General features: G+C 43.6%; 1 protein-coding gene across 4 annotated transcripts in view; it reads left to right on the top strand.

The window, feature by feature from the left end:
- The window catches only part of gramd1a (GRAM domain containing 1A), a gene marked incomplete at its 5' end in the record, with an annotated part of 78,170 nt that extends 63,740 nt beyond the window's left edge, over positions 1–14,430 (top strand). For all 4 annotated transcript variants that reach the window (XM_084335651.1, XM_084335649.1, XM_084335650.1 and 1 more), the window contains 6 exons: positions 1,798–1,901; positions 4,453–4,668; positions 5,958–6,039; positions 8,692–8,799; positions 11,664–11,784; positions 12,234–14,430. In XM_084335651.1, the coding sequence (XP_084191777.1) occupies positions 1,798–1,901; positions 4,453–4,668; positions 5,958–6,039; positions 8,692–8,799; positions 11,664–11,784; positions 12,234–12,341 (739 nt within the window). In that variant the 3' untranslated portion in view covers positions 12,342–14,430. The remainder of the gene's footprint in view (positions 1–1,797; positions 1,902–4,452; positions 4,669–5,957; positions 6,040–8,691; positions 8,800–11,663; positions 11,785–12,233) is intronic.
- Positions 14,431–15,461: the final 1,031 nt, after the last annotated feature.

Genomic DNA, 15,461 nt, shown 5'->3' on the forward strand with positions numbered 1-15,461 from the left:
GGAGGGTTTCATATGAGGACGTTAGTAATTGATGATAAAAATCTGAAACAAAACCTCTTGATGTCTCTCTTTCATAGAAGAATTTGTGGTATCTGTGGTGTACAATTGGTATATTTAATGGAACACCGTGAGCCTTCAAACATGCCAATAACTGTGCGTAAAAGTAATATGTGGACTTGACGAGATAAAAAAAAAAATGCGTATTTCATTGAAACTACAAAAACCCTGTTTATTGAAGACGTCTCCTAATGAGTGTATGCCTTGCTTTTCCCATCTAGGGAATCTTATAGGTTGTTTTTCTATCCAGAGTGCATTGTTATTGAATAAGGGAGTATGATTATGCCATTTATGTAGCGTCGAATATTTTTTTTGTGTTTCGCGCCATATCCGTATCGCATGAGTGATTATGGGGCCAAATTTCCGTTCGCATTGCTTAATTGGTAATTTGGTGTATACTATGCCCTTCAGCTTATGTGGAGCTACTATATTTTCTTCAAAATTTCTCCAGGATACTAATGCTTGGGGATCAAACCATGTTGTTAGTGGTCTTAAAGTGTACGCCTTAAATATTCTCATCAAATTAACACTTTCTCTGCCAGAAACTAAACTCGTCATTCCCCGCCATGCTAATTCTGCCAATGACGCCGTAACACGTCATTGAGATAAATATTTCAAAAATCTGTGATCGCAATCATATTTCTCCCCCGGAGACTTGAGATCTACTGTTGATCCCCTCTCAACTCTCCAACGGTTCAAGAGCGCCATCTGGTGGCCGATCGGCGGATCGCCCAAACCGGAAACCGTAGCTGGTGCTCATTCCAATTCGGTCCGATCACTCGCTAATAGTCCCGGGACTCGAGCTAGACACAATGGATAGCAATCCGTTACCAATAACTCGATAAACAACATGATTTGGACGTATATACTATTATACAACCTGGAGATGGATCGCATATTTCTACATCCCATAATAGGAATATTTTTGCTCCTCGCCCGAGGAGACTGGGGTAAGATTCAGCGTTTTTTTTTACCGTGTTCGATATAAACTGCTCTAATGATCATATCACCCACACTAGATGAATCATCTAACGTTGGCCACGGAATTATAAACGACCCCCCCCCCATCCGGTCAACATCAGATGATAAGTAGTAACTTCTAGAAGCACGTCCATTTGAATTTTTTTTATCTCGCGCAGATCGCTATCAAACTGTATTTGATCATCAATATAATGCATTTAGGGCTATAAATCACGTTCTGGAGAAAGCTGCAGAAAACGATAAAAACATATTTATACTTTAGACCGTTTTTTAGTATGAATATGTGAATGAAAAAGTATAACGTTCCTACGTCCTGAACGATAGATAATTGACGTTGAATGGGCCATAGTAATGTCAATTTAGCAATACAATTTAAAAAGTTATAGCCCTGCAAAGAAGGGGAACTTCTCCATAGACAAATAGAGCTGGCAGAGAGGGGTATAATGATGTACATAAGCCTGGCGAAGAAAGTGTTAAGCTACCCTCCAAAACAAAAAATAATAACATAATAAAAAACATTCACGTTTATAACCCTCAAAAATAGCTATACAAACTATTTTCTTTTTAAACCAAAAGCTAATTACTCTTTCTTATATTTACATCAGCATTGTTCCACAAGTTAACCCTAACAATAGAAATTCATCTCCTTTTAATACATTTTTCATAACAAAGACTCTTACGTTAGCAAATTTTCGGATTGTATTGTTTAGTTGAGTGTTTGTTTGTTAGTTTTCCAACAGTCTTTCCTCTTCCCTCCAGAGTGTCGTCGGATATCTGCTACAGGAAGCAGCCGTGGAGCCTAGTGAAGGCGCTGATCGAGAAGAACACGTGGAGCGGCATCGAGGAGTACTACAGACACATGGGTGAGGCTCAGGGAGTACTACAGACACATGGGTGAGGCTCAGGGAGTACTACAGACACATGGGGGAGGCTCAGGGAGTACTACAGACACATGGGTGAGGCTCAGGGAGTACTACAGACACATGGGTGAGGCTCAGGGAGTACTACAGACACATGGGGGAGGCTCAGGGAGTACTACAGACACATGGGTGAGGCTCAGGGAGTACTACAGACACATGGGTGAGGCTCAGGGAGTACTACAGACACATGGGTGAGGCTCAGGGAGTACTACAGACACATGGGGGAGGCTCAGGGAGTACTACAGACACATGGGGGAGGCTCAGGGAGTACTACAGACACATGGGTGAGGCTCAGGGAGTACTACAGACACATGGGGGAGGCTCAGGGAGTACTACAGACACATGGGGGAGGCTCAGGGAGTACTACAGACACATGGGGGAGGCTCAGGGAGTACTACAGACACATGGGTGAGGCTCAGGGAGTACTACAGACACATGGGTGAGGCTCAGGGAGTACTACAGACACATGGCGGAGGCTCAGGGAGTACTACAGACACATGGCGGAGGCTCAGGGAGTACTACAGACACATGGGGGAGGCTCAGGGAGTACTACAGACACATGGGGGAGGCTCAGGGAGTACTACAGACACATGGGGGAGGCTCAGGGCCATCTTGTTGCATCAGCGGGCTAGAAGTGTATGTGATATGTAAATCAAAATACCATTGGTTCAAATCCCGGCTCATGACCTGTGTTGTGGCGACAGACCGACGGACAGACACACACAGAACAATCCTGTTGTCCCCCTGACAGACACACAGACACACACACACAGTCTGAACAATCCTCTTGTCCCCCTTACACACACACACACACACACACACACACACACACACAGTCTGAACAGTCCTCTTGTCCCCCTGACAGACGCACAGTGTGAACAATCCCCTTGTCCCCCTGACAGACTCGCAGACGCACAGTGTGAACAATCCTCTTGTCTCCCTGTATGCTCACAGCCTCTGGCCTGATCACAATTTAGACCGCAGGAATTCCCCCTAGGAACTAGGAACCTTTTGAGAAACTCTGTGTGTTTCCACCAGGGTCTAAATTAAGTTCTGATGACATTATGTTACAGAAAAAGGCCCCTCCTTGGGGGTAGGTACTTTCCAAAGGTACAATAACTATGCGGGTGGGGTTAGCAACAATTTACATTTACATTTACATTTAGTCATTTAGCTGACGCTTTTATCCAAAGCGACTTACAAGTTCTGTGCGACAAGACAGCAAGAAGGGTATAACTCTATCAGCTGAGTAACAATGTTCATCAAAGTGTTGCGTGTTACAGTGTAGGTTAGTTTATTAGGACAAGTGCATGACATTAAGGTTAGTCGGGGTTAGATTTTTTTTTTTTTTTTTTTTTTATCATTTCAGATAATGGTTGAAGAAGTGAGTCTTTAGTCGACGGCGAAAGATTGGACGGGATTCGGCTGTCCTAACTGGGATGGGTAGTTCATTCCACCATTGTGGGGCAAGGACTGAGAATAGGCGGCTTCTCTTTGATGACCCTCCGGGAGCTTGGATAGGAGTAGATCTGAGGCGGCCAGAAGACGCAGAGCGTAGGGGTCTTGAGGGTGTGTAGTTAGAGACCATTGACCGGAGGTAGGCGGGAGCGGTTCCCTTTGCCGCACGGTATGCTAGGTCGAGGGCCTTGAAGCGGATACGTGCAGCAATGGGGAGCCAGTGCAGGTCCCTAAGAAGTGGGGTGACATGGGCTGACTTCGGTAGGTTTGAGATCAGGCGGGCCGCTGCATTTTGAATGAGTTGAAGAGGCTTGGTGGCAGTGGCCGGGAGGCCAGCTAGCAGTGCGTTGCAGTAGTCGAGGCGGGAGATGACTGTTGATTGGACGAGGAGTTGGGTGGCTTCTTTTGTCAGGAAGGGGCGTATCCTTCTGACGTTGCTCAGGAGGAATCTGCAGGTTCTGGTTGTCGCTGCGATGTGAGCAGAGAAGTTCAACTGGTCGTCGAGGACAACACCAAGGTTCTTGGCGGTCGGCGACGCGGTCACAGCTGTCCCCCTAGAAAATTCCTATTACTAGACCACTGTAATCTTGTCAATCAGGAAATGCACATTTCAAAAAACGTTTGTTCTATGCGTGAAAACTCATATTTGAAGTTCATTAAAAGTGCTTGATTGAGACCTTTTTCACACATCAGCGGACTAATTTGCCTAATCTTCGCAGATCCTTAGACTGCGGTAGAAACACAGGCAACAATGTGCTGAACGAACCTTTTAGTTCCTTGAAAAGTAGTTCCTGGGACTAAACACGGCTGAGTCACACTTTGGAAAAACCTGTTTGTCATCCGATGTGGTTTGATGGATTGTTTATGTTTTGAGTGGGGTGTGTGTCGTTTTGAGTGACCACATTGCCAACTGAATTTATTGATAAATTGTTTACACAATTGTTGAAGTTGTTTTGTCTTTAGGCGTTTCTATTGTCCCTGACCCTTTTTCCTCCTTTCATCGTGTCTCTCTCTGTCTCTCTTTTTGTCCATCCAGAGAGCGAGGTGTCTAAGCTGGAGATTCTGCTGCAGTCTGAGGTTACCGTGGTGACTACGGGCGAGGCGGTAGGTGACGCGGCCAAGACGCCCCCAGCCCTGCGCCGGCGGAAGCGCACCTGCTCCCGACGTCAGGGCGAGCGGGAGAGGGAAGGAGTGGGCACGGGCGACCGAGGCGAGAGGGGCATCGGAGAGGACCGGGACAGGAGAGAGGCCGGTAAGACACCTAAGCTGAACCTCGTGATGAATTGAGAGTGTTGGAATGTCAACCCTCTCCCAATGGTGAAGGTTGTGTAGTGCAAGTGAGATGTTTGTGGCTGCACGTGTCAATACCTTTCAAGCTGTTTTAAGAAATCTTATGTATAAATTCATCTGTCGGATAAATGACTCTGGAAATTAGATCACTCTGGTCTTAACGGACATTAGGCTCAGTGCCACACGGTACCACTCATCGTTGTGGAGACATTGGCACAGTTGTCTATTTGTGGGACGTTAATGTGTATTTTAAGTGATGTTATATTTGCCTGTTGTGGTAATTTTTAGGGCTGTCAAAATTAATGCTTTAACTTTGGAGATTAATTAAAATTATTTAAAGCATTAAAATAAATGTATCTAGATTAATCTATGGAGTGAAAAATCTTCAACATTCTGAACTTTCAGCAGTATATTTGCTTGTTCGGATATAAGAAAGAGGTCTAGCTGAGTCAATGTTGATGGTTTTGTTGAACATTTGTATTTCACAGAAAGAAACTGTATTCAAAGAAAGCTATTAGCAGTCTTTGAATCTAAATATACTTTCTTTGTGTTGATTTTACATTAATTCCATGATTTTACTCAAGTAAATATCTGTTACAAGTAGGGATGCTCGATATTGGCTTTTTTACCTATACCGATATTGTCCAACTCTTAATTTCCGATACCGATATCAACCGATACCGATATATGCAGGGTTTTCCCCCCCAAAAAAACTGAATAATTTCAGGTAATTAACATTACATATCTCTTGTCGTGTAATTAACACAACATTATGCATACTTTGACAATAAATAAAATAATAAATTGTTCTTACTTGCTTGCCTGGGTAAATAAAGGTTAAATAAATGTAAAAAAATAAAAATAAAATTGAAAACCGATACAGATATTTTCCGATATCAAATTTGTATGCCAATATCGGTAGGCCGATAATATCGGACATCCCTAGTTACAAGCTTTGGTCTTAAGTAGAAAAATGCTATTTTTAATCTAGAATGTGAGATTAATTAGTAAAAAAAGTTATCTATTGACAGCACTAGTAATTTTATATATGTTGTATGTTTTATTTGTTTTATCTGGTCCATGACTCAGTCTGTATTAAAGTTTGATTATCCCCTCCAGCGAAGTGCAGCCAAGGTGCAATGGCATTCAGATTCATTGAGGTTCAGTGATACACTGGCACCTAGTGGCGTTATTTGGAACTGCTTCATCGAAATGAGCACTAAACACCCTCTCTTCCCCTTGTGTTTTTAGGTGCTCAGTATATGAGGCTGGGGGAGCGGGTGCGTGGAGGACAGAGCAGTATATCCACCATCCTGCTCATAGTCAGCTTCATGTAAGTCCTACGAGAAGATGTCAACTGAATTAGAAGAATGTGTAAGCACATTCTGTACATTTAGACATATACATACACACACACACATACCCATAGTTACTTCTAGTTTAATTTTATCTTATTTTTTGTGACAGGAATATTAGTAGCCTATACAAATAGGTGGTAAGAGTTTAGTTTGTATCCAGTGCCTATGAATCGGGGTAAGAGTTTACAGTAAGGCTGTCAAAGTTAACGTGTTATTAACATGTTAACGCACAATTATTTTAACACCTATTTTTTTAACGCAAGATTAACGTTAAAAGATATATAAACAAATAAAGAAAATACTTTTTTTTCTTTTTATATAAAATAGACTTCCCTCGGGTGTATTATTGATACTCTCATTGATACTATGTTTGTTTCTGACTCAAAAGTGTGTGTGTGTGTGTGTGTGTGTGTGAGAGTGAGAGTGAGGGGTGAGAGAGATGACGAAGGGGCAAGAGAGAAATAGAGCTAGGAATGTGTGTGAGAGGGGGGGGGGCTGGAGTCCTCAGCTCTTGTGTGGGTGAATGTAACACGTTCCTAAAGTTTTCTTTCCTCTATTATTTCATGCACACTATTAATTGTTTTAAATTATTATTTTCTTTTAAGTTATTTTGTGCATCACTCTGTTTTGAATTTGATGCACATTTTCAATGCATGAGGGTCATCCTTTTGTGTGTTAAATGGCTGCATAAAGCAAGCATTTGTTGACTCATGTTGATAAGAATATTACAACTTGAAAAATATCCGTTTAAGGTAGACTTAGAACGGATAAAAAATATGTGATTAATTTGCGATTAATCACGATTAATAACTATGGACAATCAATCTCACTGCTTGTGAATTGAGTGCATATTAATATATACTGTAATGTATATTGTACTATGTATGATTCCATATGATTGGTAGTAATAGTAATATGTTTGATAGAAAGTATATAGTCACTTTCTGACTTTTAATACCACATTACCACTTGGTTGCTTGTCTGTAAATGTCTTATCTGTTGTCATTTATATGTTATGTGTGGACCCCAGGAAGAGTAGCTGATGGGGATCCTAATAAAATCATAAAGGGGAATACCGCTCAATTTAAGAAACCATAGGCTATTACCGTTATGTATATTCCTGTGGTCGAGGACAGTCAAATCACTACCTGTGAACATGAACAGGTATAAAGTCTGGGGCTGCTCCATTGATGGTGAATGGGAAAGTGATTTTGCGGTTTGGATAGTTTTCATACTCGGTTCCATCAGCTCTGAAACAGAACATCTCCCTGGCCGCTCTTCCATGGTGCCTTTTCTGCTCTTCCCCACACGTTGTATACCTGATGACGTCACACGTTTGAGTCTTAAGCTCTCATACGGATTGTACTGTCCTGAGCCGTAGGAACACTATAATAGAAATTCTTTAAATCGGACTGTGTTCCCCTTTAACCATGTTCTTACTCTTTCTGAATGCTGTTCTGAGCTTCCTCTCTGAGATAATCGTTTTATTCCTCTAGTTATGTTTCACCTGACACCTGGCTCCAAGCCCAATCAATACTATGGAACATAGTTTGACTTGGTAGAAATATCTGTGTTCCTATTTTTTTTTTCACTTTAATCCGCATCTGAATTTGTCCTCGTTCAGATATGGTTGCATATCTTTTTTCTTCTTCTGCTCACTAACGGCTTCCCTATGCTTCTCTCCTTCCTTCTTCCCGTCTCTCTGTCCTCTCCTCTCTTCTCTGCACGTCTTCATGTGCATAGGATCTGTGTCAGGTACCGTACAGAGACTTTGACGCGCTACTGTATCACTTTCTGCTTGACTGAATGTTGCTCATTTGATGGACGTGTCAGTGTTTTAGAATGATGAAGCATTGTTGTTGTTGTTCCCTCCTCATTCCTCTTGTATAGGCCACCTAAGTAACTACGCCACGAATGCTCTTGAAAACACAGCATACTTAGCAGATTGCCGGATGCAAACACCTTGTTTCTGGCAATCAATGTGGCAACAATCAGTAGGATTTCAAACTATCACGAAAGGTCTGCGGCTATCATAGCCTATCACAGCCTCTCTGAACTGAGTAAAGATCGTTAATTTATGGAATTTTAAGCCAATTTAGAATAGATTGAATAAATGCTCACTTCCTGTTAGCAGTAGCTAATGTTGGTGACCGATGGCAAAATACTTCTGCTCTTTTTGGTGCCAACACTGTAATAAAAATGTTCACCAAGTTGCCAAATCACTAAAAGACACTAGATTTACACCAAATATAATTGTTCAACCAATCAAATGCTAAAAGGACACAACCTTTTGATTGAGAGATAAATAACGCTGTTCATAGAGAAGTGATTTTGGATCTGGATATTCAATACCGGGTCCAGAAAGTGACGTGGTCTCTCAGATGGTATCATTTCTACTTGTTCTGTTGGCGTCTTCATTGGGCTTCCTCCCACCATAAACTGTCCCCACAGTTGATTGACCGTATTCATACGGTGGCCATTTTGCACTAATGTTGAGGCTGCTCGATTATGGCAAAAATCATAATCATGATTATTATTTTGGTCAATATTGAGATCATGCTTATTTAACTCATTGACATTGATTGAACAAAAAACATGAACATGACATCTGTCTCTCCGTCTATCAGTCTTGTGGTGCTGGTGGCCCTGAACATGCTGCTGTTCTACAAGCTGTACGCCCTGGAGAGAGCAGCCCACACACTGGAGACGTGGCACTCCTACTCCCTCTCCGACAGGTAAGCCACACAGGGCCGCTGCTGTCTTAACTCTTTGACTGCCATGCTGTTTTTCCATCTGTACTCCCTGGCGCCAGTGTTGTTTGACCATTTTCACGATGTTTGCAGACACATCGTATATTCTATATTATAGCTATGGAGACATTAGTATGGCTCATTTGAAAGTAAAGGGGGGGGGGGTCCCTTCGCGGAATCGTTTACTGATGCTGGGATCATTACAAAGGCATGTTTTATGATGGGGTTCGGTAAAATAGACGTTACCTTTGTCAGCAGGTCCACCAAAACCCCATCCACTCTTGCTCTGAAGTGTCTTGGGTCAGAACAATAAATAGCGTTAGTTGGCCCTGGCAGCGCCCAACAGATAACGTTATCGTTACATCCAAACAGCCTGTTTGAAAATACTAGAATCCAACATAGTCTGGTGAAAACGCACCTTATGCTATGGATGGATCGTCACCGTTTGTCCTCTTCATAATAATCTCCAATGGTTCGCTCGTCTAGGGTGGGCGATCGCCATTGCCGAACGTTAGTTGGCCCTAGTCTGGAGTGCTCTCAACTCTAGTGTCTGCGACTACCGCGGAGCGGTGAACAGATGTTACATGCTCTGCCGGTTTGACTATAGTATTTTTATGATTTACCAGAAGTGCTGAGTCCAATGTAGTCTGGTGAAAATGCACCTTAAGTGTGATCGTTTTGTCCTCCATAATAATCTCCAATAGTTCGCTCGCCATTGCATAGACCAGGGGTAGGCAACCCTAGGCACGCGTGCCTGCATAGGCACGTGGGGGCATTTGCATAGGCACAGGGGGCAGCATTTTTTTTTTTTTTTTTTTTTTTTTTTGAAATATTATAGTGAAATATTTTGCACTGTTGTCGCATTTATCTTGTTGAAATCCTCCCACAGGTTCTTTTTACTACCACATATTTAATTGAGACCCTTTATTTGTTTATTATTTCAATTTAGATGGAAATACATTGCTACATCATTCAGTAACATTTGCAGAGCCTTATAACAAAAACATTATTACGGTCACCATTGTGACCAGTGGGATTAATCAACAAATTGTATTATTTATTTTTCTATTTCATTGAACATTGCACATGTTAAAAGCCATATTTTTTTACTCAAAATGTGAGTATTACCAAGTCAACTTGTGTTCTTAAAACAATGACAATAAACATAGTTTTATTAGGTTGAAATAATGTGGTTGTGTACTTATTTTTCTGTTAACTTATTATGGCTTGAAAACTGAACCTTGATGCACAGTAACTGAACTCAATATTTTTAAGTTCTGGTAACTTATTATTATATTTTTTTTTACAGTGTAATCTTGCGATCAATCAAAACTTATTTACACGATATACCTCACATTCACCCTCCATTCACATCCTGGTGTTCTCCATTAGGCCTGTAGGTGGTGCTATGACAGCACACGTACAGTACACACACCAATGGTGTGTGATGTGTCCAAAAATGAATGGGCAAATGTGAGTGAAATGGTCGCACTGTATGCAGCTGTTTGTCTGCATTGCATTCCCCCCCCCCCCCAACTCAGATTTAGGGTTGATACAACCATCATAATAATATTGTTAATAATAACAATAACAATAATGATGTAATAATGTAAAAATTATCATTCAAAAGACCTGATTATGAGAAAAAAAAATTACGATGCATGGAATATTGTTGAGGCACACTAGTTACAACTATATTTCAAACAGGCACTCCATGTCAAAAAGGTTGCTGACCCCTGGCATAGACAGTCCACAGGCTAGTGGCTACGACTCTGGCCAGCAGTGAGTGAGCAACCCCCTTCCCCACAGTAAACTAGCCCAGTTCAAAAGGTAGGTGATACTGCCACCTATTGGGATTCGATCGTCATTTCAATTCCAATTCACACAAGAAGGTCCGGCGGACTGTTTAGAATAATAATAAAAAAAACAAGTATTTACGTTTTTGGCGGTGAACGATTGGCTTTGAAAAACGAGTGTACTAGTTTTTGGCGTTCAATGAGTTAATAAAGACTCTAATATTATCTCTTATCTGGCACAGCAAGAATAGTGCAGTTTGTTTCTCTCAGGGTTAGAGTCATTCTTATGGGAGGTAGGGTTATGTAAGGCTGTCTGGGTGTTGCCGTTTGGTGACTTGTTCCCAGCAGCATTGAGTTTACTTCAGCATGAATGAATGAATGAATGAATGAATGAATGAATGAATGAATGAATGAATGAATGAATGAATGAATGAATGAATGAATGAATGAATGAATGAAAACTTTATTTAACAGATTGCAGAATGGGTACAATACAGTACGGCTCAATACATACAATTGTTAAGGGGATGCAGACCTGAGAAAGACGTTTGTCTTGTTTCCATCAGGGTCCCCCATTTTCAATTCATAGACATTTATGACATACACAACATACATAACATTTATGGCATAGGGACATATAGGTATTTAGTACTGATACATTTGTGACATAAACGGTATTCAAATATACAGTACTGTTACCCCTAGATCCTGACAGAGTATATACATATGATGGGGAGGGGACTGTACATTAGGAGGGGGTGGGTGGGTGGGAGAGAAATATACATACGGCGGGGAGGGAATATATACATGCGGTGGGGAGGAGACTGTCTATTAGGAGGTGGTGGGGAGATGAACTAACCACTCGTCTTTTCCTCTCCTTTCTTTTCCTCTCCTTTCTTTTCCTCTCCTCTCCCCCTCTCTCCTCTACCCTGCCCTCTTCTTCTCTCCCCTCTTGTCCTCTTATCTACCCCCTCTCCTCTTCACTACCCCTCTCTCCTCTCCTCTCCCTCTCGCGCTCCTTCTCTTCTCATCCTCTCGCTCTCCTCTCCTCAGTCCATTACCCCAGACAGCAGCAGAGTGGGCCCAGATTTTACAGCTCCAGAGACAGTTCCACCAGGCTCAGCTCAGCAAATGGCAGCACATCCTCCAGTCCTCTGTGACGCTGCTCGACCAGGTGTGTGTGTGTGTGTGTGTGTGTGTGTGTATATGCAAGTATGTGGTGTCCTCACCAAAGAGAAAAATATTTTGTTGGTCCTCACTTTTAAATGAGCAATTTTAGGGCTACAGGTCAGTTTTAGAGTTATTGGTAGAATGAGGGTTAAGGGCTGGGGCTAGGGAATTAATGTAGTCAGTGGAATATAGTTAATTGTCTTCACAACTATATTAATAAAAACTATGAGTGCACGTGTGTGACTGTCTGCTTTTTCACTAGAGAACTCTAATGAACTGAATGACTTTACAGCATTATGTAATCCAATGTGCCAATGTCTCTCTTGTGCTGTCTTTTTCTCTCTCTCTGTCTCCATCTCTCTTCCCCTCTCCCTCCCCCTCTCTGTCTCTCTGTCTGTCTCTCTCTCTCTCTGTCTCTCTCTCTCTCTCTCTCTCTCTCTCTCTCTCTCTCAGATGAAGCAGTCTTTAGAGAAGCTTCATCGTGGCATTGTGGTCCCAGAGGTGCAGCAGGACCCCCCACCATCACCTCCACCCCCCACAGAGTCTGAGTCTGAGCCCTGAATCTCCCCACCACCACCCCCTCACACAGCCTCCCCTACCATAGAACAGTCCTATCGATGTCTAGTCCCTGGGGGAAGGAGACAAAGGAGGTGGTGGTGGTGGTGGTGTTGTGAGGGGGACTCCACCCCCCTTCTTCTATCCTTTTCAAATTGAAAACAGGAAGTGGAACCCGGGTTGGGGGCGGGGACTATACTACCCAAAACTCTCCTGGTCTGAGAGACGTGCAGTGGCGACATGATCCCTCAGCCTTGACCAACCATGGTGACTCCTGTTGACAGACTTGACGTTAATTCATTCTGAAGCTCTCAGGACCACAGCAATAATCTAGCTTTTACCGTGGTGAGTCCACCATGTGTACTGTATGTATAAACACAACAGGAAAAGGGCCAGTTCAGACCACACCCTCACCCCTCACAAACCTACCACGCTGCTGCCTACAACCTAGACCCCCACAGGAGGATCCAAGAGACATATAAAAAAAAATGTCACGCTGCATTTCAGAATGACTTTGAACTTGAACCAGACTCCATTTGCGAAAGCCTCCACAGAAATGCATTTCGTCAGAGTCCCATCATTTCAAAATGGAGACGTGGAGGCGTCACGTGTCACCATGGAGACGTTCTCACAGAGGAAGGGCACAGGGATTCTAGGACGTTGGGAGGAGTTTTATTTTTCTTCTTAATAAGTCCTATGAAATAGGAGATACTGTGGGCTCCAGCTAGAGCCTGCTCGTGATTGGAGGGGGGAGTCGGGGCCGTCTACTCTCCACAGGGGGTCTGCTAAGATGTTGTAACGGGAGGATGGAAGGAACACGTGAGGAGAGTGCTGACAGCAATGAGACTGTCAGTAACCCCCCCCCCCCCCCCCCCCTTCTCTCTCTGTCCCCCTCGCTCGTCCTCTCCATTGAGGATTTATTCCTCCATCTCTGAACTTGATCTCCGTCTAGGACACTTCATCCTCTGTATAAAGGGGCGTGAATTCTACATAAGAGACCCACAACACTCCTATCTCCCAGCCCCTCCATCCTAGCTCTGTTTCATCACATCAGAGTGGGTGTGGCCAGCGTTGTTCATTGGAACAGCAAGCCATGTCCAAAATGCCAGTCGGACCGTTGCAGTATTTATTACCAATGACTTTTCCACAAAAGAAAAAATAAGAAAAAACAAAGTCCTGTCCTGCTCTCAAGAAGTCACTTGCTGTGTATTAGTTGTGTGCTCTGTTTCGCTGTTCCGGCGCGGACCAAGAACGAGCTACAAGTGAACTCTCTGAATAATTTACTGGTCATAGCAATAATGACAATAGTGATTCTAGTACTTTTTGAATGTTTGAAAACAAAGTAGTATATAATAATAAATTGTGTGTGTTTGCGCGCGTGTGTGTAGGGGCAGTCTAAAGACAAGCAAAGAAGATATGGAGTTTGACTTGACGGATGTGCATGTGCACTTGGAAAGAAAGTCCTCAATGTTACATTTTGTATTATTTAGATTTTTAAGATTTTATTTGTTTGTTTGTTTTGGGAGTCTCGCATTTTGGTCACAGGCTCTTTTGACAGAGTCAAGACTTGAAGTGTTCAGGGTTACTGGAAAACTTGACCAGGTTGTAACGTAGATGCAATAACAAGCTAACTCATATAGTCCTATTGGGCTGGACTTTTCCATACGGCAACAACAACAACCACAACAAAAGGACCAACCAGAACCTTCTAGACCCGGAAGAAGAAAAAGGGAAACTGTTTTGCAGTATTGTGTTCGTAGCTTTCAGTTGACACCAACCCCCCCCCCCCCTTTCTTTTAAAAATATTTAGTTTTTGTTGTCTTCGTTCACCTGTTCTGTCTGTCTGTTATTCTGACCGAGAGCCATTTATTTCCCATAGTTTTCCAATTCCTCTCACACGCACACCTAACTCTCTCTTCCCTGCTCTCTCCCACATTCTCTCTCTCCTGTGCACTGAATATCAGCTGTGGAGGTGTGTGTGGGCCTTGCTGTGCATGGCCGACCGTGGGCAATGAAAGGACGTACTATTTATTAGGGGAGGCGGGTTGGGAAGCGGGAGGGAGACTGAGGTGAGAATGTACTGTAAAAGATTTGATTTTTGATTGTACACAACATCATGGTGAGAAATGAAAAGTTCTAAAAATCTGCAACACCTCTGTCCACGAGTCTCATTGTTTGTGTGTGTGTGTGTATGTTGAGAACAAATGTGAACGAAGGTTATCCTATAACCCTAGTTATGAGTATAGCGAGCGCTCTGCTCTATTGGAACTGTTCCTTTAATCATATGCTATCATGAAAACTTTCAACCACATGCACGCTCCTCACCTGCCTGGCCACGCCCACATCCGCTCACACATAAGCGGGGCCATGGCCATACTACCAGCTCCTTCCCCAGTCTTTCACCGCCGAAACGGAGGACACGTGGGGTCCTCAGTGAGTCAGAGCAGAGCGCTCGCTATACTCTTATAACTAGGGTTATAGGATAACCTTCGTTATATTTCGTATAGCTTTGCGCTCTGCTCTATTGGAACACAAGAGTGGAGCAGAGCGGAAAGCCCGACAGATGTACCCGCTGAGATCCCCTACAACCATCAGAATACCGAGGAGGATCCGGACCACGCCGCCCCCCCCCCCCCCCCCCCAGTGAGGGGCGGGAGGGAGACCAGACCCGAACTGTGCGAAGAGGGAACAGTACCTCAAATGCACAGGGTGAGCAGACCGTGGGACTTACCTTCGTATAGAAGGGCCCGCGACTACTCAGACGTGCATCCCGCACGCCACCAGGGAACGGACGTGAAGCAAAAAAAAAAACTGTCACAGCCCCCAACATCGCAGGGTCGGGGTCAAAAAGACCCAACCCTGTGGCAAGGCCGTAGCAGCGGGGTGCGGAAGAGGCCCCAGGACCCCCTGAAAAAGGGGCCTGGCGAGGTGAACGAGGCCGCGGCATCGAGACCCCACCAGACGGTCACTGGTGACACCACCCCCCACATCGCCAGCGTATCGGACAGGGCCTAAAATAGGTGAAGGCCCTTCTCCCCCTGGCACGCCGCTCCGAAGCACTCCAAGGAGGCTTCCCCCCCACAATGTCGTGGGGCCAGCTGGTGCACCGGGGAGACAACCCTCCAA

The sequence above is a fragment of the Notolepis coatsorum genome, assembly GCF_963971535.1.
Source record: "Notolepis coatsorum genome assembly, chromosome: 19".
Taxonomy (NCBI): Eukaryota; Metazoa; Chordata; class Actinopteri; order Aulopiformes; family Paralepididae; genus Notolepis; species Notolepis coatsorum.